We start from the raw sequence: 25,714 nt of genomic DNA on the forward strand, positions 1-25,714 counted from the left end.
CCTCCACCCTTTTCCCTCTCCTGTTTCAGAGGCTTTCAGCCCCTCTCTTTTCCTCCCCTCTTTCTCCCCTCCCCCTTTTCTTCTTCCTTTTCTTTTACCTCCTCCTCCTCTTCCCTGTCCCTGGTCTGGGCACATGGGAGGTGGCGGGAACTTCCTAAGAGTCCGTGCTGTGGGGTTTCCAAGCGGTGCTGTGCCCCTCATCACATCTCAGGGCACAGCACCCACCATACCCCCACTTATGCCCAGGCTGATCTGCTGGGGAAGTGGCTCAAGGAGCTCAGAATCCCAGAGCTGGATTGAGGGTGCTCTGACTGTCCCACTTTACAGATGGGGAAACAGAGGCCAAAACAGTTCCCCTCACATTTCCCGAAATCTCCTTCTCTAATCTCAGGTCACAGGCTGGGTGCTGGGGTAACGACAGTAAACCAAACATATTCCCTGATCCAGAGCAGAGTCGGGTGGAAGCCCAGAAAGAACTCACACTTTTCCCGATATACTAAGCCAACAGGTTGTTATAAATCTAGAATTAGGATTTCTAATTTGTCAGAGGGATTTTTTTTTAATTCATAAATTTCTTTGAAAAGATTGGAAAGCTAATAGCATTAGACATCAAGTCTCCTTTATTTTTAGAATAATGCCTCCTGTGGTGGTGGTGTATAATACTGGCCATGTATTATAGGACATCTCAGAATCACAGATCTCAAATCCTGTGTCCTCTGACCCTTGCAAGACCCTGTGGGTCTTGTGCCTCAGGCTCCTTCTTGAGGCAGCCTCAGGGCATCCTGAAGTACTTCCTTCTGCTATTGGATAGCCCCAGCTTCCCCAGGGCTGGCAGCACAGGGCTGAACTTGTGTGTCTCCTTTACAGAAGAGGACCCTGGGGCTGCCCTCGCAGGGAGTTTGGCTGAACCGGGCCTGGTTTCAGTCCCCCCTGGCAGGGCTCACACCACTTCCGTATATCCCTGATGAGCGGTTACACCTGGGGTGGGAGGAGTGTGTCCCCGGGTCTAACCTACCCCTAAGTGTGGTGAATGAACGTGCTTTCTGTTTTCTTCCTCTCTGAACTCTCTCCTGACCACTTCTTCCGCCTCCTCTGACCCACCCAGCCTGTTGGGAGATCTTGCATCCAGGTAAAGCCCCTCCCTTCAACCTAATCAACCCACCTTCCTGAAGGGCCCAGAGACCATTGTCCTGACCGTCCAGAGCCACGGGCCCTGGGTAGGAAGGACTCTTAGCACTCAGGTTTTTGATTGCCAGGCTCAGGCATGTGCGGGGACTAGGACTGTCTCCGGAGGGGCTGGGGAGGTGCGGTTTCTCCTTTCAAACCTTGCCCTGCTCTTCCATCCCACCCAAGTGACAAGGACCTTTGCAGACAGCAACGTGGGCTTCAGTGATCTGGGGACTGGCCCCCAATCAGTCTGTTTTACAGGATGTTTTGGATAAACTTAGGCTTTGTGGCTTTCAAACCCTTCTACATGAATGAGAACTAACTGCTGGCCGAGTGTTACTAAGAAGTCCTGAGGAGCTCTGCTTCTGTAGACAGACTCCTTGGAACCAGCTGGATCCACGTGCATTTTCCACAAATTCATGTGCCCCAAACCCAGTGGTTTTGCTTCCTCCTGTCCCAGGAAGCTAATATTGCTCATCCCAAGAAACCTTAGTCCGTTAGGAGAAGTGAAATTAATTCAATTCAAGTTGATTCAATCTAATTCAGTAAGGAGTTCTTGAACCCAGGCTTGAGCCCAGCCTTGTGAGGGAGACTGAGGTCCCAGAGAGGAACCAGACACATTCCCTGCCCATGATTGCTTGTCACCTGGTGGAAGGAAGGTTAAGGTCCACATTCTTCCATCCATATTCCGGATGGCGGTCTCAGTCTTCCACCAGCTTCCATTCTGATAGCTCACTTTCCTAAGTGAACTGAAGAAGCTGTCCTCTTTGGAAGCAAAAAAAAAAAAAAAAGCAAAAAACAAAACCAAAGTCAAACAAAAAAGCCACATTGTTTCAATAGCTTTATGAAACCTCCATGTCCCTGTTGAGGGGAAGTCATGATTCTGGCAGGCACAAGCCTCACAGTTTAACCAAGCCTTTTTACCTACATTACCTCCTGGAAGTGGTTCTAGAAGGTGAGTAGAGTTAGCGCTGTTTTCTAGGTGAGCTCAGTGAGACTTAAAGATGTAAACTGCTCGTCAGTGAATAGAGGGGTCAGGGGAGCATCCCTTCCTGGTTGCATAGTTGGTTCCCCTGACCACTTCATCCCCTGCCCCATCCTTCCGTCAACCCGGCCCTGGCAGCAAAGTCAGGAAGGTGATGTGCCTGGAGGGGCTCAAGGTTGACAGGGATTTGTAGGGTGACACTCCCCTGCAGAGTAGAGGAGCTTTCCAGCCTGCTTTTGTCCAGAGTGGAGAGAGGGTGGGTGGAATCACCTTCTCAATTCCGAGTTGTTATCACACAGGGTTAAGGGTGTGAATTAGGGAGTCAGAATCCTCAGCCTGTCACTTTCTTTTAATAGCTGTAGAGCCTTGGACAAGATACGTTTTCTCCTTGGTCTCAGTTTCCCAATCTGTACATTGGGTATAATAGTAGGGTTGTTGTAAATATTAAAAAGAGTGATTCTAGAGTACTGCTTGGTGTAGAGTCAGCACCCTGTCAGTGTGTGTTCTTGTTATTATTCTGTCAATCAGGGCCAAGGGCAGAGAAGCCTGGTCAGAAGCTCTAGCCAGTAGCACCACCTCGTCCATCCTTCCACCCCCATAGGGCTTCAAGGCTCTGAGCACAGTGTAGACAGCTCTGTAGACAACTGAGACCAGGGTCCCATCCAGCTTGAATTTGATTAAACTGACCTCAGCAGTGCATCATCTAGATTGCAGGGGGCTCGGGCCACCTGGGAGCTTTCATAGGAGCCCCCTGGAGATGTTGAGAGAGAGGAGAGTGAGGGTGGGAGGAGTTTCAGTCAGGAAGTTGGGAAGGGCAGTGGCAGAGGAGGCTGGGATGTGACCGTTGGAGGTCCACAGGATCTTGGGGCCCCTCTGGAGCCACCCGGTAAGCAAGATGCATGCTCACTGCCCCGTGCCACCTCCTAGCTTATGGAAATTCAAGGAGCCTTCTCAGGAAAGGGGAAGTTTCCATTATCCCAGATAGGCTGATGCTCAGAGAGTGGTGGGACTGGGGCTTGGGGCCAGATTTCCTGCCTCTTGGTCCAGAGCTACCTCCTCTGATCACAGAACCTTTCCCAGTCCTCAGACTGATGGGGCATTGAGTCTGGCCTTGAGTCTGGGATTGGGCTCAAGGCTCAACCTGTCTGGGTCTCTTTCAGTGATGTGGCCGTGGAACTGCCTTTCACCCTAATGCACCCCAAGCCCAAAGAGGAACCCCCACATCGGGAAGGTAAGCAGAATCTGTGGGTTCCTGGGATAGGGTTTCCCTGTCACCCCACCTTGCACTGAGTTAGCCTTCAGCCCAGGGTCACCCCTCTTCCCCAGTTCACAGGATCTTTTTTAGGCCCACACTCCTATTTGCATCTGACTCCCCAGTAGACAGAAAGGTCTGGCTCTGTTCTCTGTGGGCTGGGGGTGGTGAGGGTGGTGGGAAGGGCCATGCCAGGAGCCCTTGTCTCGAATCCAGGCACAGTTGAAGGGTCTGCATGGATAGGATGATATCTGGGCACACCATCCCAGTGATATTTCCAAGTGATACCAGATTGGTCGTATTTCATTAAACCTAAGACTGTTTCAGTCAAAAGAGACATTGTAGCACATACTACAAAGAAAGAAAAATGTCCCCATAATTAAACTATGAAATGCTAATGACTGTAAAACATACCACAAGTTCAGAGATGTGAAAATGTGAATAAATAGTTATATTAGAGTTAGTGAGTGAGGCATGCAACAAATGAATCTAAGTTGTGTTGGAGACATGCCAAAAAGAGCAGGGTCCAGAGATTTTTCTGTTCCCCTGGTGCTGCTCCCTGGCCCTCCTTGGCTCTCCCTGGACCCTCCTCCCTTCATTTTAGCTGATTTGAGGTGTTTCTGAGACCAGGGACCAGCCCTGGCTTCCTCACTCCCCCTTTCTCCTTTCCCTCCCCTACCTTAGCTTAGTTGTCCCGAGGTGAGGACCTGTGCCCACCTGCCCCCTCACCCACTCGCCAGTAACCCGTGGGTGGTCATCTGCCCTGTGTTTAGTTCCAGAGCACGAGACGCCAGTAGATACCAATCTCATAGAACTTGACACCAAGTAAGCAGAACCCTGCCTGCAGACATGGGCGGGGCGGGCCTTGGGCGGTGGGCGGGGCTACCTGGTTTTTTGCATTTATGCTAATTAACCCCGAGGAGCTCCCGTCTAACCCGTCTGCTGAGAGCCGCCTCTGCTCGCCTCTTCAGCAACCCGCTTGCCTGCATGTGACTTGAAGGACCCTCGGTGCCTGTTCCTCTTCCTCCTGCCTTGGTGGGGTCTGTCTTCCTCCCTCGTCCTTGCACGTCCGTCAGTCCGTTCGTCCATCCACAGCACCTGGTCGGCTGTCACAGGGCTGGTTTGTGGCCCTGGGCTGGGACCCTCCTGCTTGGCTGGTGTCCAGCCAGTGGAATCAGGCTGTGGGGTGGGGAAGGTTCTGGGGATATTGTTGTTTCTGACTCACGAGGACCAGTATGGATGGCCCTGTGGTCAAAGGCTGTCACCTCACAGGACAGTGGCCAGAGGGGAGGACCTGGGCAGACATGAACCACCTCCAGGGCCGAGCAGCTTTCTCGCTCCAGCTCCAAATCTATGCTTCCTTTGTCCTCCAGGAGATGTGTCGGGTCTTAAGTCACCCCATGGAGGATACCCTGTGCAGTTGGCTGAATTCTGTGGGGCTGGGGCCTGGAGAGTGGGCCCACGTAGACATATTTTATTAGTAGAAGGGAGCTCACTGTTCTTAGAGGCAGCCCTTAGCCCTGGAACCCCTCTCAGGCACCCTCTTTCTCCACTCACATTTTTTTCTGCTCCCCACCCCTATTGGGCTTTGCCTAGCCCCCACCCCAGCCCCCACAGGCCCTGTATATCCAAGATCCCTCAGGGTAGAATGTGAGCTGACATTTCCCTGGAGAAAGGGCCTTTGGGGTTTTCTCAGAAAACAGGAATGCTTCCTGAGGGTAGTTCTTCGGGTGGGGGTGGATGGGGTTTCCTGGGCCTGTTCTTGGGGGACTCAGAATATGCTGTGAAACCGCTGTCGGCCTGGCCTCTTTGTGGAATAAGTTCCTCCTCTGGCCCTAACCCTGCCTCACTCCCCGCCCCCACCCACAATTTGATGTGTGCCTGAACCCCAGCTTCTCAAGCTGGCTCGATTTCCAGCCCTTAGCAAACTCATGCCTCCCTCTGGTATTTCTGCAACTGGCTGGTCCCACTGTCGTTGATGGGCATCCAGATGTGCTGGCCTGGCAGGCCTTTCTATCCAAGACCAGTCCCGGAGGACAGCCTCTGGGTCCCGCCGGGCTGTGCAGGCCTTCTGACCCCTCTGGATAAGCTTCCTCTCCCTGCCCTGCAAACATGCCTGTTTTCCTTGTCTTTCCCACCAGCGATGACGACATTGTGTTTGAGGACTTTGCCCGCCAGAGACTAAAAGGCATGAAGGATGACAAGGAGGAAGAGGAGGATGGTACCGGCTCTCCGCGGCTCAACGACAGATAGACTGGGGCCGCCCTCCCTCCGGGCAGCTCCAGGTCCACTCTCATGCACTAGGATGCTTGTTCGTCTTCTTCCTGTCCTGGCTCCCCCTCCCCTTTGTTCTTCCAGTTTCTACCAGGGGGCCCCAGCGGTCTTCCAGGTCACGGTGGCGAACCCCTGGCCTCAGGATTGGCCCCCATCACCATGCCAACAGGGCCACAGGCAGCACCCTCACCCTCTCACTGCATCACTTCTCCATTCCCCCTCTTTTCCTATTGACCCCCAGACAGGCCAGCACAGCTCTGGCCTTCGGATTTGACTCGGGATGGGGAGCAGAAAGGGGAAGATGGGGCACAAGGGCTTGGCGAGGTGGGGATGGGGGCTCAAGACGCGTGAGAGGATGTGGCCACTGTCCCAGGTGATGAATACAGTTCTGGCAGCTAAAACATGACCGCTTTGAAGGCCACCCTCCTCTGGCTGGGAGGGGACAGACCCATGGATAGACTGTCCACACAGATTTGCTCGAAGTTCAGACCTACCAAACAGCTGTCTTCTTCCTCCCTCGTCCCTGCCCCCTGTTCCTCTGTGGCTGACAGTGACCTTGGTGAAGGTTTGTAGACCCCAGGAATGGAGCAAAGCAGTTGGGCTGACTTTCTTACCAGCAGTTACCTAGTCTAAGGCAAGTTATGTGAAGTAGCCCAAGTCTATTTCAGTGCCATCAGGATGTAATATCCTAGCTGCCTTGTATCTTGTGTATGTGTCATCCACAGATACGCACAGAGTGCGACAGAGAGAAGGGAGGGGCCTTCGGAAAACACCACGGTCTTGAGGAGGTGTTCTGAAGGGTGACTCTGAGATGGGGGTGGGGTGGGAAGGTGAGAGTCTGCCCGGCCCCCTTCCTTAAGAGGGATCAGCTATCTGGTGGGAAGCAAGGCTGAAGGGCCAGAACGACTGAGGCCACCAATGTCTTCCTGCCCTTGCAGATCTCCAGGGCTGGACTTGAAGAGAGCCCCTGAGACCACTGTGTCCACAGTCAAAGGGGATCCTTCCATAGAAGGTGGCAAGGTCCACTGAGTTGTCCTTACCTAACAGGAAGGGGGACTCCTTTGTTTCCTTGGGGAGCTGATGACCACCCCGCCAACACACACACACACACAGTGGTTCCTGGTTTCATGGGTGTGCAGTACCCGTGCGCTGCTGTTGCTGTGATTAGGACATGGGCATACTTCCAGGGCAACAGGGCAGGCAGACAATGAGGCAGAAAGTGTTAAAAGTTATCTGTTTCTCTGACCTTTGATGCTCATTGCTGTGTGACTTTGGGCAAGTTCCTTTCCATCTCTGGGCCTCAAGTACTTCACCTAGAAAACCAAGGGGTTCAACGGATGATCACAAAGGGCCCTCCCAGCTCTGCCTCCAAGAATTTGTGAACATCAGAGTTTCTGGTCTGGTGGGTGGAGCCAGAACCACTGATTCTGGTCTGTCTGCCACCAACTATGATTCACTGAACCCCAGAGCTGGCAGGGCAATAGAGGGCACCTAGCACACCACCCTACACCCACTCCAGGCCTCAGAAGAGCCCTTCTAAGGTCCCTGGGTTGGGCCAGGGTGGGGGTTGCCTGATGGCAAGCTGTGGCTGTAGTTAGCATGAGCTACTTGGCCCTAGGGATCAAGTATTACAGAAGGTATTTGTATTTGTTTGTATTTGCTGAGGCGTGGCAGGGCGAGGGGAAGAGAGCTTGTGAGAGGCCCTGCACTACTTCACACCCTCTTTGGATATCCTGAAGTTTGCCTCATACCCAAGCAGATGTATTGATTAGCAGGGCAAGGGGATCTCTTCCTCCTTTCTGTCCGTGTCCCATACTTGTGAAAAGGGAGATGGCCAAGTTTTATTATACAAGTTGGATCTCAGCTCTTCAGTTCAGCCCCTCCTGGGATGGACTTTGCAACCATTTTCCATGGTGAAATTACCCAGTTCATATGCCTGGCACTGCACCCCAGCTCTTCCCTGCTGAATCTCACTCCAGGGACCCCCACTCCAGGTCAGAAACAAGTCAGCTTGGGATAGTCGTACTCCCCCAGTCAATTCTAGGGTCCCAGCTGCATCCAGTCCCTCCTAGAGCTTGCTGGACAGTTTGTACCTCATTGGGCAGCTGGAGAGTTAATGAATTGTTGGAACAAGGTATGGCCAGCATACGCTCTTCAGGGTTGTCTTCTGGAACCTTTGGGGCTGGTACAAGACCCTTTAGGATTTGTGGTGATCCCTTACTTACAAATAGACCTCTCTCCATGTCACTAATGCAGTCACACAAAAGCTTTGTCAGGCTGGTTTCTTAATTTCCTTCCACCTCAAAATCACACTGACCATTTTGGGTTTATCACAGTGCTGAACTGAAATTTTCCAGCTGCAAAAAGCATCATGGGCCTATTTAACCTTCTATTTCTTCTTTGGGCCCAGGACTACAGATGAGCAGTAGTCAAGTTCATTTGGCTTAACCGTGCTTGGTTGATAACTTCTCCACTTGGTGCTAAGCGCTGGAGACACAGAGCTGGGTCAGTCCCAGCCCCTGTCCTCACAAAGTGATCAAGGGAGAGTTATAGGGGAAGTAATGAGGGGCCATTGCATTCAGGGCTCCATGGTTGCTGCTAGCCCGTACAGTGCCTTGATGTGAGTTAGAAACAGTGCCTCTTCCAGGTGGATTCAACCCACTTAGGAATGCACAGCTTCCCAAGTGGTCACAGGCTGGAGTTCAGCCCCACATGTCCCTGGGCTGAGTGCCCTCCTGCATAGCCATGCATGGCAGCACAGTGAACACTCAGGCTTCTTCCTGAGAAAGGCCCAGATTATCTTTCCAAGCCTCTGGTTGGCTCCAGACCCCACCCCGTCCTGCAGCCCCTTCTCTGCAGGGCCCCTCTCCATCTGGAGTCAGCCTGTCCCGGTGAACCCCTGGAGTGACACTGGGGGTGGGGAGCCCCACTCGGCTCCAGGCACCAGCCCACAGTCCTGCTCTCTCTGTCCACACATTTGTGGCCTGTGCTGACCACATCTCTCCACACTGAGATTTTGCAGTGGGTGGCATGTAGATAGCAGTCTGGGCAGGAAGGAAGAGCATGGCCCGGGTGAAAGTTTACAGGCAGAGAGCCAGCTGGACTTCCTCACCTTCCCAACCAAGAGAGGAGTACAGTCCTTGTGAAGATAAGGACTGAGATCTGGCTGGACTCCACCAGCCTCCTCGGTCTCAGAGCCCAGACCAGCAAGGTGAGCTCACTTGGGTCTTGGTTCAGCTGGGGGAATTACTGACAAGCTGGTCCCACATGGTGCAGTGAAGAGTACCCTGGCCCAGAAGTCCACGATGCCTCTCCCCACTGGCTGTTGCCCCGCAGCCGAGGAGCCTTGAATATCTCATTCAACCCCCTGGGCTTGGTTTCTGTAACTGAAAATGGGACAGTCATTTCTTTCCCACGCAACTCAAGGGACTTGTAAGGCCCAAAGGAGATGAAAATCAGCTCTGTAATTTGCAAATGGCTGCTCAGGCCACGGCCCTGCCACTGTGCGGGAGCAGCCCAGGGTCACACAAGAAGTGTGCTGCCAGTTGAGCCCTCCCACCCACCTCCTCCATCTCTTGCTCCAGTCTCACTTAGGCAGAGGTCAACCAGAATGAGAGGAGGCCAGTTTGGCTTTGATGATCCAGCTGAGAAGGAAATTCAGACACTCTTCAGGAATGCCTCCCCCACTGAGGCCGTGATCCCAGCAACCAAAACAGAGACACGTGGATGGTGTCAGTGATTGGGGAGCTGGGTGCATCTTGGTGTCAGAGGCCAGGAAGGCTTGGATCTGATCCCAGGTTAGGAAGAGCCTCCAGCCCTCCGGCATAGCGGGGCCGAACCCCCCACTACCCTGCTGAAGAACCCCAAGGGTGAGGTGGAATAGAAATTGCCTGCCCCTTCAAAGTGTCACGCCCCCTCCAGGATCAACCAGAGCTACCAACTGTCACTTCTTGGTGACACATGGGAGGGATTTGGGCTCGAGGAAAGCCCAGGCCTCTTTACTCTGAGATCGGAGTCCCCACTGACTCATCCCTGGTGGTGTCAGCAGCCCACAGAGGCAGCTTCCCTCCTGCCAGCGACTGGGGACTGAGCATCCTCCACCCATCCTGGAGGAAGGCATTAGGCTCCAGTCTTGAACTCTCCTAGGGTCCCTTGGACATAGGCCTGTAATCGTTGTGATGTTTTTAAAGTCAACATGGACCAAAACAGACTCTCCCCACCCTCACACGTAAGCCTGCCTTGGGCCTGGCAATTTGTTCTCCTGGCCCAGGCAGCTCCACCACTTTTGTCCTCCTTCCAGGACTGAAATGGCCTAACTGGAGCAGGATCCCCACCTCTACCACTCCCCTGCAGGCTCCCTGCACAGTGGCTCCAGGGAGAGGCCCATTGAAGGGGGAACATTCTCCCCCTCCACCACCCATCAACTCTCTTCCAACTCTTCACCCCAAAAGGGAAGTCAAAGCACAGGTCCCCGGGACCCACGATCCATAGACTCTGAAACACTTGTTTTCTAACCAAGTGCTGTGGAACCCCTGTATTCCACAGAGCTTTGTCAGGGGCTGCTAAGGTGGGACGACGGGGTGGAGGCAAAGGCTATGTCTCCAGCCCTCCCCACCCCATCATTCCTACTTCCACCGGAACAACTCTTCTTTTATCTGTCTTGCCTATCAAGGTTTCACCTTCAAACTTCTCTTGAAAAAGGACTTCAAACCACCATTCTGAGGTTTGATCCTAGACCAGCAAGCACAGGTTCTATTCTTGCTTTTCATGTTGGAATGGCCCTAGCATTCCAATAAAAAGTATCTTCGTATTGGAACTTGCATCACAGACCCAGGCCCAAACATTTGCTTATTCACACACACACACATACAAGTAAACACGCAAACATTTGATGGTTTTGTAGCTCACCCCCACTGAAGCTCTGGCCTGGGTTTGACTTGGGCGGGGACCTGGTGCTGTGAGGATGGGTCTTGTCCCTGACATTGGCCCAGGCAGTATGGGGGACCGTGAATGAAGCAAAGAGGCCCAGCCCCACCCCAGGACTTGTGTCTGTGCCCCAGTGTGACACCTGACTTTCCTGACCTGGGCCCATGAGATGACAAAGGAGCAGTGTGATAGGAAGAGAAAATAGAGTTGGGTTCCTCTTTAATATACAGCCAGATGGAGAAAAGTCCAGATTTCAAAAAAGAAATACTGAGGGAGACTTTATGACCAAAGTCCCTCCTATGAAGGCAGAGTTCCTCCAAATGCCCTTTAAGCAGCAAATCTCCCTGAAGCAATTCTAATAGGATTCTGTTCCCACATTTGCAATCAACTGAGTGTGTGGGCTACAGGCGAATCCCTGAAGAGAGGCTGGTCCCTCCACCTGCCATCCCCTGAATTCTTTTCTTACTTGCCTGCCATTCTGCCCAGGTCCCTCACCAGGGCTGACTAAGAGGTGGGCACTTTGGGGAGACCTGGACCAGCCCTTGGCACAGAATCCTGGCTGGCCCCCACCCAGGGAATCCCAGGTGAAAATGTGAGACTTAGGACACAGCAAGCCACGTGGCGTGGGAGATAAAGTGCCAAGTGCTATTCTGTGTTCAGTTCAAGTGTGCCCTTGAGGTCCTGACGTCAGTTCCCCCTTGTGTAAGGTGGAGACAGTGTCAGGCTTTGCCCGCCTCAGAGGGATTACTGCAAGGGTCGTGGGAGAGGTGGGTATGAACCTCTCACAAACTCAGGATGCATCATGGCCTGCTCTGCAGATCCAAGAGCACTTGGGATCCGTGTAGAATGACCATCTTCCTGGCGCATCTCTGCTCAGTGTTGGGGTCTAGCCACAGTTGCTGGGGGAGGGGGCTGCCTCTTCCTTCCCAGTGGGAGCCGGTGCTCAGCCGGGGCATGGGGAGTGACAAGTGATTGAGACTGGTCTCCAGGTCTGTGGTCCTTCTGTAAATGATTCTTTCGTGATACTCTTATTCCTGGGCCACCTTCCAGGTTCATCTGTTGTACCTGTGGCATTCCGTATTATGTCAGATAAGTTATTACAGTTTATCAACTCTTAACAGGACAAATGAACAAAAGAACCATAAGTAGGAGACCATTAAAGGTCTTTTGTAACAGATGCCGACTGTGCTTTTATTTCTGTCTCATAAGCCCATGGCAGGACATAGACCAGAAAATGCTGTCCGGCTGCCCTGGACTGGCTGGGTCAGGTGTTAGCTCCAACTCCAACCGGGCTCCTCATCGCTTCTCCTCCCCTCACTGCCACGTAGCAGCCTTAGGGCCTGGGGGAGCTGCCAAACCTCTGACCCGTCTCAGACACCGCTGGGTCCCATGACTCCTGCTTTGCTCCTAGGATAAAGCCATCCCATCTTCTCTTTGGCATTGCTGGCCTCTTCAGCTGGACTCCTGCCCCAGTCCCAGCCTGGTTCTCATTGAGGTCTCTTCTGCTCCGCTGGATCTCCCCAAGGTCACTTGGGTTTTGTATGTCTTACCCACTGCCTGTTTCAAAAGAACTCATGGAGGAGTGGTGATATGGGTGAGGAAGATTCAGAGTCCTAAATGACAGGATACTGTATTCATATGAAAGGAAGGTGCTGCTGGATTACAAGATAGGTCTTCTAGGAAATTGGTGATATATGTGAAACAATTTTTTTTTTTACACTCCTATAAAATAACGTGCAGCTTAGATCAGTGCATTGCCTTCCTGGTTGGCCAGAAGCTGGTCTATTTCCTCTGACTCTCTCTTCCAGCTAGAGAAGGGTGGTGGAAAGACACTGACATGTGAGTCAGGAGACAGGAGCTAGAGCTTTGATTCTGCCCTCCCTCATGGACTGTGTCAGTCCAAGTCCAGATAAACAAAGCCTATGCCAGTATTTACAAAGAAACTGGTTATAAAAATGTTGCAAGAGTTGCAAAGGGCAACCCAGGTGTCACGGGAAATGACTACCACCTGTAGGGTGGAAGGACAGGGAGAGGAGGTGGTGTTACTGAGCCAAGGACCAGGGAAGCCCAGTAGGGATGTGGAGGGAGAGGGTATCTGGTGAATCCAGACCATAAAAGAAAGACCTTTGTTCCTGGGGTGCTTCCAAAGCAGAGGGAGTGGGAGAAATACTCTGGTTTCTTCTCTCCTGCACTCCTATTGGCAGACTCTTAATTAGAAGCTAATATTCACAGAATTGGGGGAATGTAGCCTGCAATGGTCAATGTCTTGCAATATAGAACAAGGGAAAATCAGGCGATTAGACCTGAGACCAAATAGACAAATGACCAGCTCTTTAATCCTCTCATTGAAAAAATGGAAATAACCCTATTGGCCTGGATACCACAATTTAGGAGCCCTGACACCTGAACAGGAGCCTAAACAGGGGAGAGGTGTTCACTATTGTCTCTTTAGTTTTGAGCTTTTCTCCTGCTGTCTCTGTCTTCATGGCATTTTGAGACTTCATTTCTCTTAGCTTTTTAAAAATTTCAGCATAGTTGTTTCAAATTCTGATCGAGACAAAGTCCACTAGAACCTCTCTCTCCTACTGATTACTTAAAAACTCTGGACAAAAATACAAAACACAGCTACCTAATGACTCTGAAAATCAAACAAAAGCAGGCAGGTGGTCCAGGGGAGCACAACTTTGGAAAAGGAATCTGCATGGTTTAAATTTCCCTTTTATGGATTTGTGTGGAAATTAGAACCACCACCAACAGGTGAGACACAACTTTGGGTCTGAAACTAAATTAATTGATTTCTTCTTAACAACAAAAAAACTCAACATTAACCCAGAGTCTACACCATATAACATTCACAGAATCCAGGATACAATCTGAAATTACTCAATGTACGAAGAACCAGAAAAAGAGGATGAATGATCAATGGGGACATGCTGTGCTCAGTAGCTCAGTCGTGTTTGACTCTTTGCAACCCCCTGGACTATAGCCCACCAGACTCATCTGTCCATGGAATTCTCCAGGCAAGAATACTCCCAATAGGTTGCTATTTCCTCTTCCAGGGGATCTTCCCAACCCAGGGATTGAACCCACATCTCTTGAGTCTCCTGCATTGGCAGGCAAATTCTTTACCACTGCACTGCCTGGGAAGCCCTCAATGAGGATGCATGCTCAATATACAAAAATCAATTGTACTTCTGTATAGTAACATTAAACAGCTGGATCTTGAAATTTAAAAGATGATGCCAAATAAAAAGATAACACCACCTACAATGGCACCAAAATGGAAATACTTAGGTGTAAGTGTAGCAAAATATGTGCATGATCTCTATGTACATCTGTAAAGCAGCAAATATTGATGAAAGAAAGAAGACCTAAACAGATAGAGGCATGTACTATGTTCATGGATTAGAAAACTCAATATTGTTATGGTATCAATTCTTTCCAAACTGACTATAGATTCAGTGCAATCCAAGATCTCTGCAGGATCTTTTTTACAGATGTAGACAAGGTAATCCTAAAATTTATATGGAAAAATAAAGGAACTAGACTAGCCAGGCAATTTTTAAAAGGAAGAACAATTGGAGTTGTTTACTCCCTGATCTCAAGACTTACTGTGAAGCTACAGTAATTAAGACAGGGTGGTTCTGGTGAAAAAATAGACACATCAATGAAAGGAACTCCAGAAATAGGCCAGCACATATCAACTGATTTTCCAAAAAGGTGCAAAGGCTATCTAATTGTTCTTTCCCATAAATAGAGCTGGTGAGGCTGTGAAGGAACTGGAACAGTGCTGGTAAGGATAGAGAATGGTACAGATGCTTTGGAGAATAATTTGGCAGTTATAATCTTATAAGTCAGCATGCGCGCTAAGTTGTTTCAGTTGTGTCGAACTCTGCGACCTAATGGACTGTCGCCCGCCAGGCTCCTCTTTCTATGGGATTCTCCAGGCAAGAATACTGGAGTAGATTGCCATTTCCTCCTCCAGGGGATCCTCCCAACCCAGGAATTGAACCTGTGACTTTTAGGTCTTCTGCATTAGCAGGCAGGTTCTTTACCACTATTAAAGATACTTAGTATAAGATTTAGAAGTTCCACTCCAAAAATAAATAAAAAGTTCTGTCCCCACAAAAACTTGTATGTGAACATAAATAATGGGTGTACACATAGCTTAAAACATCCCAAATGCTCAAGCTAGTGTGAATGGATAAACTATTGTATAGTCATACAATGGAATACTACTCAGCAATGAAAATGAACAAATGAGTAATACATACAATAAGGATGAGTCTCAAAAGCATCATGCTCATGAAAGAAGCTAGACTAAAAAGGACAAATGTATATGCATCTATTTATATGACATTCTGGAAAGGTAAAACTATGGGGATGGAAAACAGACCACTAGTAGCCGGAGGCTGGAGTTGATCTGAAGGGTTGGCTACATAGGAGCAGCAGGAGGTACTTTGGGGGGTGATGGGACTGTTTCATATCTTGATTGTCAAAATCAACTGTATGCCAGAAAAGAGTGTATTTTTACTCTATGCAAATATGTATCTCAATAAAAAGCCAAAAAAAAGTAAAAAACTAAACAATTTATAGCTCACAAATTACAAACAATATTTATAGGGCTTGTACCATTCGCTGGGGCTAACGCTGGACCTTGAAGACAGAAAGATAAGATAATCCTTTACTTCAAGGAGCTCACAAATTCACAAGAATATAAGGCATGACGACAAAGATTTGGACTTGATGTTGAGGGATATTGGGGATGGAGGCTGACACGCATTCATGTCATGCCATGGAGCACTAAGGAGGGGTGGGTAGGGTAGGAATTAAGGCAAGCTTCCTAGAGAAGGAATTCCTTCAACTGACTTTTGAAGGATGAGAAGCAGTTAAGTGAGGAGAAGCTACAGGCATTCCAAATAGAAGAGGTGGCACATGGGAAGCCTCAGGGGTGAGACAAACTGAGACCTTCAGGGAATTGTAAGGACTTCGATGTGGCTAGAATGAAGGGAACCAGAAGAGCTAACGGGAGATGGGACCAAGCCATAGCCACGGAGAGGAAGATTACAGATAATTAGCCCAAAGGGCTTGTTGTTGTTATTTTTATCCAGAAGGTAGGTAGTGGGACAGGTTTTAAGCAGGACAGTGTGATGGATCAGATTCATGCATTTTTAGGATCACTTTGGCTGTATTTCAGAGGATGGACCAGAGGGGAAGGCCAGAGGCAGAGGGGTCAGGCAGGAAGCTGGGAAAAGGATCTGGCTTAGAGATGCAGAGGCTGCAACCAGGTAGGGAAGAACTGTTTGGCAAGGTATTTAGGGGTAGAATGGCCAGAACTGGCTTCCCACTCAATATTTAATATTCAGTCTCAGCACCTTTGCACTCAGTTTCTCCTGCCTGGATTCATCTTTCCCAGGCTCTTTGCAGAGCTCCTTCCTTCCCATTCTTCAGGGTAAGACACCTTCTCAGAGAAGCCTGCCTGACTACCCCATTCAAAGGACACCCTTGCCCATCACTCTTCCATCACTCTATTTTCCTCCTAAAAAGTATCTTGTTTATGTACTTGTTTATGGTCCAAGCACATGGGCTCTGAGTTCTTAGCCTACCTTGACCGCTATCAGCACTGTGACCTTTAGCAAATTCTCCTTCAGTTGCCATAGTTTCTTCCTTTGTAAAGTAGGAATAATAATAATTGCTTCATAGGGACTTCCCTGGTGGTCTAGTGGTTAAGAAGCAGTCTGCCAATGCAGGAGACATAGTTCAGTCCCTGGTCTGGAGGATTCCATACTGTAGGACGACTAAGCCCGTGTGCCACAACCACTGAAGCCTGAGTGCATAGAGCCTGTGCTCTGCAACAAGAGAGGCCACCGCGATGAGAAGCCCACACACCGGAACAAAGAGCAGCCCCCTCTCCCCACAGCTAGAGAAAGCTGGCACAGCCAAAAATAAATAAATAATACCTACTTCATAGAATTGTCATCAGGCTAAAATGGGCTAATATATGTCAAGTGCCTAGAAAAACTCCTAGCTTCTGTCGAACATAGTGCTTGGCACATAGCAGGCACTTTATAAAATACTTGCTGAACAGGTTTTACTAAATGAAAGAAGGCACATTCCCATGTCCCCCAGCAGATGGCACATGTATGGAAAACACTTTTTAAAACTGGTTCTGCTCTTACACAAATCGGCCAATAGATGTCACTGTTGCTCCCTGGGTCAAGGAACCAAGCCAGAGCCAGAGGCAGATGTTGCCCAGATAGCACGCTGGACAGGAATCCCAAACGGAGGACCAGAAAGCGATAATCGTATTAAAAAGTCAAAGTCTAGAAACTAAAGCTAAATTATGTTTTACATATATATTCTAAAGCCGCGTTTTCTGTTTTCTCACTTTATTGACTAGTAACAAGGAGCTGGCCACACAGGCACCTTCTGTAACTGCAGCCCCAGTTCAGTGAGGTGAGAGGTTGTGGGAGTTAGAGGGTGTGGACATCTGACACGCAGCAGAGGGAGGCCACGAGCCCCATGTAATGGCTTTTCCCCCGTGCTTCGGATTTCTGTGGGGCAGGATTTCTGTGGGGCAGAGGCAGTGCTCATGTATCTCAGAGCACCAGGGTCAGGCACCCAAAAGGGAACTGAGCCCAGCCCCTGGGGCAGGGGCATCTAGTCTGCTGCAGACAATGGGCCAGAAAGCAAATCAGCCCACACGGAGCTCTGGAGGTCTGGCGACAGGAGGAAGACAGGTCAGGAAAGCAGAGGGGACTCTTGAAACGTCCTGCTGCTCTCTGTTGGGGGTAAGGATCCCGGGCAGAGGGTACTGTGTGAGCAAAGGTGTGGGGGGCCTGGAATAGCTGGATTCTTGTACCAAAAATCTGAGTAGCCTGGTATGGCTGGAGAATGGCATTCAAGAAGTCGTCTAGCATGGCTGGAGGACAGGGTCAAGGACAGGGAGTGAATCTGGTGCTGGCAGACTAGCAGTCTAGCATTTTTTCTTTACCCCTCCAGGTCTTAGTCACTGGAGTCCAGGGCCAGCAGCCTGGTACTGTCCTAACTTGTTCTTGTCCCAGCATAATTATTAATAGAGGTCCCTTGTGCTCGCCAAGATTCCTAGTTTGGACAGTCACCTTAAGTTAGGACTTAACCCCCCTTGCCTCCACTATCCCAGTGACCCCATCGTTACTAAGCACAGGATGTGGACCATCTCAGCAGGTGCTAGCAGAGATGAGAGGCTCAGAAAGGATGATTTTCAAGCAGGGGGACCTCGGAGACTGGGGGTCCAGAGCAAACCCCTTTCTCCTCTCAGAGATGGGAAGAGACGTCCCTTCTTTTGAGAGGGAGCCCTCAGGAGGGTTTCTGCTGGTAGGGGGCTGGAGGGGGTTTCTGAGGCCTGCAGAAAGCTGCTGATAGAAGTTAAAGAGAGCTCCCCACCCCTTCTTTGTTGGCTTTTTATCTCCAGGTCACCACAGACCTGGTCGCAGGAGGCAATTACCACAGAGGCACAGATACAGAGTCCAGAGTTTGGGAAGCCCTGCCAGGTACTCAGATCCAGAGCAGGGCAAGGGAAGACCCCAGGGGGCATCCGGAGCTGTGGATCTGCTCTGCTCCTGACACCTGGTGTGACCTGGATGGGCTCCTGCACTCACTGGGCCTCAACTTTCCCATCAGTACACAGAAGGGTTAGCTGAGGTGGTCTCCAGAGGAGTGGGCACCCCTGGGCAAGTCACCATGAAGCAGTGCTGAAGGAAGAGGGTAGAGGCAGCGAGAGAGGGGTGAGGGAGCCAAGAAGGGGACTCTGAAGGCAGCCAAGTGCATTACCACAGGAATAATAACTGCCCCGGTCACCTCTCCCAGCCCGGGAAAGGCCATGCCCATAAATTAGGGCCATGAGTCTGCCAGGCAGACTTAATGAAGAAGGAGATGGACCTCAGTGAGAGCAGACAGTGCCTCTGGAGGTCACAAGTCCAGCCCCAGTCTGGACAGAAGGAACCTGGAGCCAGGGAAGGGCAGGGGGTGTCCATGGTCAGGGGTGGAGCAAACCAAGTAGGTAAAAGCCAGCTCTTAGGTGTTCACTGCTGAATCCACAGCACCCAAGCACAAAGTGGGGCCTAACCTGTGTTTCTGACTGACCAGGGAACCAGACGACATGGCAAGTCATGCTGAGCTCAGACTGAACCCCAGCCCTCTGGACTCCAGCTGGGCCCTCGCTGGTTCTCATCCCAGAACTGAGGGGCCTGGGTAGGAATGGGGTCGCAGAAGTAAATGCCTTCTCAAGGAGATGGTGATTGTGGCTCTCCTCTGTTTTTGAGAGGAAATTTCAGGTTTTACAGGGTCACTGAACCCCAGGAAGTCTGACGGGTTTCTTGCCTCAGAGCCGCCTCTTGTCTGTCACATTTCTGACAGTCACACATCTTTTTTCTCCCTTTCTACCTGCTCTCTATCCTACCTGCTCTTAAAAAAAAAAAAAAAATCACTTGTTTGGCTGTGCTGAGTTTTAGTTGCAGAACTAGTGGGATCTAGTTCCCTGACCAGGGATGGAATCCCAGTCCCCTGCATTGGGAGCATGGAATCTTAGGCATTGGACCACCAGGGAAGTCTTTACCCTACCTGCTCTTTAAGAGCACATCCTGGATGGAGCTTACCCCTGGCACTTGGCCCCTGTAGTACCCTGCCTACCTAAAACTTCCAGCAGCATTGACAGCACCTGATTAGAGGGGGAGGCTGGCCATTTGGTGGGTCTTTGGTGCTGCTGAGAGGGTCTGCAGTGAGGGGGTGCATCAGGGTGTCAGGGGAGAACCAGCCAGACCCCTCCATCTCACCTGTTCCTGCAAGGCCTCTTTGCAGTTCCTTCCCTTACCCTCATGCCCCTCTGGCCTCCTGTGGACACAGCTTAGCTGATTCCCCTGTCTCCTGTGCTCAGCATGAGGCTTGCCACAAAAAGGATGGGCACAAAAAGAAGGAAGGAACAAGCGAGAGAAGCATGCAGTTCTCCTGGCCCACATATCACATCTCCCTGCTTCCCTGAGTTCTCCTCTGAGGGTGGAAGTCCCTCTAGTGCAGTGGAGAGTAAGGAGAATGCAGAACCATCTTACCCACAAACATCTTCCTATCTATCCCAGCCATAAACGTTTTTTTTTGAATTCTCAGACTAATAGACCTTCCTGCCTCCACGCCTTTGCATAAGCTGATTCTTTTGATCCGTCTCTGTTCAGCAAACTCCTATTCATCCTTCAAAACCCTGTTCAAATGTGACTTTAAGAAATTTCCATAGGCTGGGTACAAGGGCCTCTACTCTGAGCATGCAGTTTCCTGTGACTTCGTTTCTCTAGAATTTGATTGAATATAATTTCTCCCCTGGGTCATTAGCTTTTCTAGGACTGGCAAAGTTGTATTCAGTAGAGAGTTAGCAAATGGCTGGATCTGCAGAAGAGGATGGGTCCCCTGGGGATCTGCTGATCATCCCATAAAGCCCAAGGCCAGTGCAAGACTGCAAGAAGGGAAGCAGCTCAGAGATAACATTTAATGGGAATCAGTGAATGATACTAAGGTTAAATGTCAACTGGCATAACTTAGGTACTCAATTTGTTGATTTTTGACAACTATTGATTTGATATTTAGCTTAGCATCAGCTCTCATCTAAAACCCTCCAAGATTTTTGCTGACAGTGAGCCACAGCTAGTAGCATGTTTTATATGCCAGGACTTACTGCAGTCTTAGGTTACAGTGCCAGAGGACATGTCTTTGGAACTGAGGGTGGGGGTGACCTGTTAGAGACATAGTTCTCTAACCTTGTTAGAAACCCATTACTGTTTTGTCCTGCGGGACTGGCAGAGTATTCTTTGAAGGCCACTGACAGATGGAAATGCTTCAAAAGAATTTAACCCTTTCTCATGCGGAATGACTGACAGGAGGGATAGGAAATTTGCTGGGAGAATATAAGGAGACTCGAGACTCTTTTCACTCGGTGAAAAGCCAGCTGGGGGGAGGAGTGTTCCTGACCTCGCGGCAAAGCTGGAACCGTCAAGGAGTCCCAGGCTGCTTTCTCTGGCCCTAAAAGTGGAAGGGAGGGATTGGGCTCTTCACAGAGAGAGGCTGCTCCTTCTGACACAGTTTACCAGGTTTCCCACATCACCTTGGAGGTCCCTTTCAATGTTTAGAAGACACATTCTAGAACTTCAAGATTCTAAAATGCCAGAATTCTAGACATTCGCCATCCAGTTCCAGGGTTCTGAGACCCTGAATGTAAAATAATCCAGCCTGGGGACCTTGAGGAGGAGACAGCCTCTTGTCCTAACCCCACTGGCCTAGAACCCACCTATCTTCTTGTCCACATATCTCAAGGGGCTATTCTACACACACACACACACTGCTAGGCTGCCTCCCCTCAGCCTCTCATATATTCAAGGTGCTGGTCTTAGCCCTGTAGCCAGGAGAGCATGGCATGACACAGGACATAAGGGGGGATCAGGTAATTTAACAGAGGTGCTGTGCTTAGTCGTTCAGTCATGTCCGACTCTTTGAGACCCCAAGGACTGTAGCCTGCCACGCTCCGCTGGCAAGAATATTGGAATGGGTTGCCATGCCCTCCTCCAAGGGATATTCCCAAGCCAGGGATCGAACCCAGGTCTCTCGCATTGCAGGCTGATTCTTTACTGTCTGAGCCACCAGGGAAGCCCAATTCAACAGAGGAGATGATGCCAAAGCAGCAGATCACGCATCCTCCTCTTTCCTGCCTGAATTAACTGCTTCTGATTCTCTGTAGCTGGACTTCCTCCCTCGACAGACTCATCTGATGCTAGTTAATTTGTCAGTCTAACGACATCACCCCCATGATCCCCCATTCCACCGAGTTTTGAGGAGTCAAAGGGTAGGAGAATGAAGAGGAAGCATAGGGTTCCACCCTGGCTGTGGATAACTCTACCTCAGGATGAAAAGCAAAACTGGTTTGGCGAGCCATGCCATCCCAATGGGAAGTCCCTCCATATGTCTAGCCCCAATCCTATGATGTGCGGTCAGAGCCCATTCCCCTCCCCCCCCGCCCCCCAGTCTGAGAAAAGACATCAAAAGTCACTGCTTCATCTCGAAGGTCCAAAATGCTCTAAGTGTCCCTTCCCACCCCCTTCAGTGACCAAGGTCAGCAAGAATGACATCGCACCACTTCCAAGAGCAGAGTATATGAGATTATTGCAGACTTTATAGAAAACTGCCCAAAGGAGATCCAGATTTCTAGGTGGGGGGGAGGCCTCAAGCCAATATGTTGGAGGAGGGTGACTTCCTGTGTGCAGAGGCAGCACAGGCCAGCCATTCTGCTTGACCTAGGGGTGGGAGTCAGGGAGAGGAGGCCCCCTCCCACTCACCAATTGTGCTTTGGGATCATGCAGAAGGCAGGGCGTTGAGGCTCTGACCCTGGACAGGAGGGCTTGTGCCTGAGACAGGAGGAGAGGCCCCCTTCCTCTTCCAGAAGTCATATGGGGCAGGGGGTGGGCAAGGATGGCAAGGTTGCAGCAAGGAAACTTCAGGGGAGAAGAGTCACATGGGAAAGAGGATGTGGCCAACAGCTCCCAGTCCTTCAGAGCCTCCTCTTCCACCCCTCTCTGTGGGCACAAAGGTCAGCTGACCCTGGTTCTAAGGCAGCCCATCTACTTTGCACCCCCAGGACTCTCTCCTCCAGGATCTCTCATGAGGATCTGCCAGCATGGTTGCGGGGGGCGGTGCTTGGCACCTGCCTGTTTTGCAGGGCTAGAGAGCTCATCCTAAGAGGAAAGGGGGGTGGGCATCTCCCAGGGATGGAGTCCTCACTGGACCTGACCCAGTGAGCGGCAGGTGTGGGTACTGAGTGCAAGCGATGGGTTTAGAGAGAACTGAGAGCCCAGAACTTGGGTAGAGGGATGAACCTCAGATTGGGTAAAGAGCTGAGAGTCTCAAATTGGGAATAAGGACTGAGTATTGGGGTATGAGAACCCAAAGTGGGAAACACTGAGGATCGGCTCCACACTAAGGGTTTAACGAGGTGTCCCTGTCCCTGTGATGGGAGAGTTAGGAGCAGAGTGCCAAGCCTGGGCCAAGGAGGGGCTTGAGCTAGAGCTGGAGTGGTGGGTGGCATGAAATACATCTTCAGATTGGGGGAGGCTGCCCAGCCCTTAGAGCCCCCAGATGTAGGTCTGTATGCAGGATGAGCTGGTAAAAGAAAAAAGGCTCAAAGTCCACAAAAACCTTCTGAAGGGGGTGCTCTGATTCTGAGACTAGAATGGGATGTGAGGGCCCCTGAGCACTAGAAGGGAGCTGAGGGCTGCAAGCTGGAGTGTAGTTTAGGGGGGTGTTTCTTGCTGAGAGGTCTGGGTTCAAAGCACAGGGTGGTGGAAGCAGTCTCAGGGGCTTGGGATAGAAGGAGAGGGTCTCCGAGTGAGTCCTGAAAGGGGGAAGGGGCTTCGGGTGGTTCAGGAGGGCTTTCAGAGCCTGGGATGAGTGGATGGGTGGGGAGCAGGTTCTGGAATCAGAGGAGGGTGTCTCTGGGTCTTCGATGGTGACAGCTCTCAGAAGCTGGGGAGAAGGGGTACAGCTCCAGGCCTCTGGGTGGGGGAGATGCCATAATCCAAAGGTCTCAGGGCAGGGGAAGGTCTCAAAGCCTCAAGCTCGCGGGTGTCCCATACCCACGGTCTTGGGCGAGGTGGCCTCAGTAAGGTCATCAGCTGGCAGGGGTTAGTCCCCAAGTCAGAACAGGAGAAGCTCAGAGGCCCGAACCCGGGAAGTGGCGCGAGAGCCGGCGGGGGCGGCCGGGGCGGGCGCGCGGCGCGGGTCGGCGTCCTGCTCGTAGCGGTAGTGGTAGCCCTCCATCTGGTCCCGGCACGCCTCGCGCAAGTTGCGCATCCAGCGCTGGATGCCGCGGCGGTTTAGGTAGAGCACCATAAGGAAGATGAGGCCGATGAGCGCCAGAACAAGCCCGAAGAAGACGTAGGAGGCTTCCAGCTCGGGGCCGGCGAGTTCCACTTCATCCCCGCGACTGTCGGCATCGCTGTCGGCGCAGCGCAGCTGCGCCTCTTCCAGGTCCAGGAAAGGCCGGTTGTGCAGCGCCCGCGGGGCGGCGCAGCGCAGGCGCCGCGCGTCGGGTACGCGCTCCGTGGAGTTGCGCAGCCAGGCCAGCAGGGCGCGCGCGGCGCAGCCGCAGCGCAGGGGGTTGTCCGCGAGCAGCAAGCGCGGCGCGGGGAGGCCGCCATCGCGTTCGAGCGCCCGCAGCTCGTCGGGGTCCAGGCCGGCCAGCGCGTTGAGGTGCACATCCAGCTGCTCCAGGCGAGGCCGGCGCAGAGCGGCGGGCGGCAGGCGGCTAAGCGCGTTGCCCGCCAAGCCCAGGAGGCGCAGCTCGTCGAGCGGAGCGAGAGCGGCGTCCAGCGCGGCCAGCAGTGCGGGGCCGCCCCGCGCCAGCGCGTGGTTGAGCTGCAGCGAGCGCAGCGCGGGCAGTCCGCGGAAGGCGCCGCCGCCCAGGGTGCGCAGCGGGTTGTAGCTCAGGTCGAGCGCCGTAAGGCTGGGTAGCCCGTCGAAGGCGCCGTCCTCCACCACCTCGATGTTGTTGTGCGTGAGGCGCAGCGCAGTCAGGTGCGGAAGGCGCACACCGCCCTCCGCCGCCTCCTCCCCGTCCGCGTCCCCGCCGGCGAAGGCGGCCGCGCGCAGCACCGTCAGGTTGGCGCCCACGATGGTGAGGTTGCGCGCGTCGGGCGGCACGTCCCGCGGCGGCTGCCGGAGCTCGGCGCCGGACGCGCAGCGCAACATCAGCTTGGGGCCGCCGAAGCAGTAGCACTGGAAGGGACAGGGCGCGGCGGGTCGGCTCAGCGCCGCCGCCACGAGCAGCAGCCCCGGCAGCAGCGGGCCCCTGTGCTCCGGCTGTCCCGCGCGCGGGGCCATCGCAGCTGCCCCCACATCCAGCGCCCGGGTCGCGGCGCTCACCAGTGAGTTCGCAGCGCCTTGGGGGCGGGAGGGGGCGGGTGAGGCAAGTCCTTGACCCGGAGCGCCCGGCGGTCGTCGTCCTTCCGTCCGCTGGCTCTGGAGTCCGAGGAACCTTCACTTTCCTGGTTGGGGCGAGAGGGGACAGGCAGGGAGCGGAGCCCCCCGCCCCCGGTGCCCTCTTCGCCCTGCGCACCGGCCTCCGACTTCCGCGGCCGTTCTGGGCTCAGAGCCGAGTGGGCAGGGTTTGCCTCCCCCCTCCCCGCCTCCCAGCCGCCTCCTCCGCCCCCAGCGGTGTCTCCGCGCCCTCCTTGCGGAGAGGCGGGGTGGGAGGCTCCCGAGAACCAGGGCTTTGGGCTGCTGCTCTTGTTCTCCCCCCTTTCGGCTCCCGGACTGCTGTGAAGTTTGACTCTCCGAGGTTCTGACTTAGTTCCCTCTCATCTCCCCCACCCTCCGCGTTTAAGCAGGTTCCTTCCTCTTACCTCTCAGGCACGTGTGGGGCGGGGCGGGGCCGGGCTGGGGAGAGCTGGCAGGTGGGTCAGCATCTCCAAGGGAGAATTTAGGGGCAGGATTTTAGAGTTCCTCCTCCACGTGCAGGCAGGGATGAGGGGTCAGCTGGGAAAGTTCCTCGTTTTTCAGCTGCTTCCTAATTCCTGTGATCAAGGAGAGGGCTGTGCTAGGAGAGGAAAATCCCCAGCCTCAGCCCCCTCTTCTGCCACCCCAGTTACATCTGGTCTGGCTCTGTCAGCATCCCTGAACGTTCCGGGAGACCTCCATCTTTTCCACCCCACCCCATCTACCCGAGGAAGTCAAGACAACCCCCTCTTCCTTCCATCCCTCCTCCCTCCAAGTCACTGGCTGCTCCGCCAGGATTTCTTCCCTTTGGCTTTCTCCACCAGGCTGGACTCCTCCCCCAAGCACTCTCCTAGGCCCTGGGACCGGTGGGTGTGGTGATTCAGCTCTTTGCTGCCCCCCTCCTTGCCCCAGCGCCTTGGACCCCTGCTTGCTTGTCCTGGGTCTCAGGACCTTAGGGTTGTTGGATGACATCAGCTGCCCCTCCTCCTCTCCAGGGTACCCCACCTGTAAATGGTGAATGGGTAGGAGGGTTTGGGGCTCCAGAGGTGGTGAGACCAGAAGCAGATTTTGCACTGTTGGAGTAGGGGGTCTCAGAAGGGACTAAG

At 52.4% G+C, this 25,714-nt stretch overlaps 2 protein-coding genes across 5 annotated transcripts in view; one reads left to right on the forward strand and one right to left on the reverse strand.

The window, feature by feature from the left end:
• The window catches only part of ARRB1 (arrestin, beta 1), a 49,019-nt gene extending 35,148 nt beyond the window's left edge, over nucleotides 1-13,871 (forward strand). For 3 of the 4 annotated variants that reach the window (XM_010847568.1, XM_010847571.1, XM_010847569.1), the window contains exons 14-17: nucleotides 1,105-1,129; nucleotides 3,313-3,383; nucleotides 4,178-4,229; nucleotides 5,546-13,871. In XM_010847568.1, coding sequence (XP_010845870.1) covers nucleotides 1,105-1,129; nucleotides 3,313-3,383; nucleotides 4,178-4,229; nucleotides 5,546-5,657 — 260 coding nt within the window. In that variant the 3' untranslated portion in view covers nucleotides 5,658-13,871. Of the gene's footprint in view, nucleotides 1-1,104; nucleotides 1,130-3,311; nucleotides 3,384-4,177; nucleotides 4,230-5,545 lie in introns of all 4 variants that reach the window. The other variant, XM_010847570.1, reaches the window with a different exon arrangement.
• Nucleotides 13,872-21,774: 7,903 nt separating this feature from the next.
• On the reverse strand, nucleotides 21,775-24,494 carry TPBGL (trophoblast glycoprotein-like). Its single transcript, XM_010847572.1, has one exon. The coding sequence runs from the start codon at nucleotides 24,492-24,494 to the stop codon at nucleotides 23,310-23,312; it is 1,185 nt and encodes a 394-aa protein (XP_010845874.1). The 3' UTR covers nucleotides 21,775-23,309.
• Nucleotides 24,495-25,714: the final 1,220 nt, after the last annotated feature.

This window comes from Bison bison, unplaced genomic scaffold, assembly GCF_000754665.1.
Source record: "Bison bison bison isolate TAMUID 2011002044 unplaced genomic scaffold, Bison_UMD1.0 scf7180017864251, whole genome shotgun sequence".
NCBI classification, from domain to species: Eukaryota; Metazoa; Chordata; class Mammalia; order Artiodactyla; family Bovidae; genus Bison; species Bison bison.

Coding starts and splice junctions, on each gene's coding strand:
- TPBGL (XM_010847572.1), bottom strand. CDS start 24,494: ATGGCCCCGCGCGCGGGACAGCCGGAGCACAGGGGCCCGCTGCTGCCG.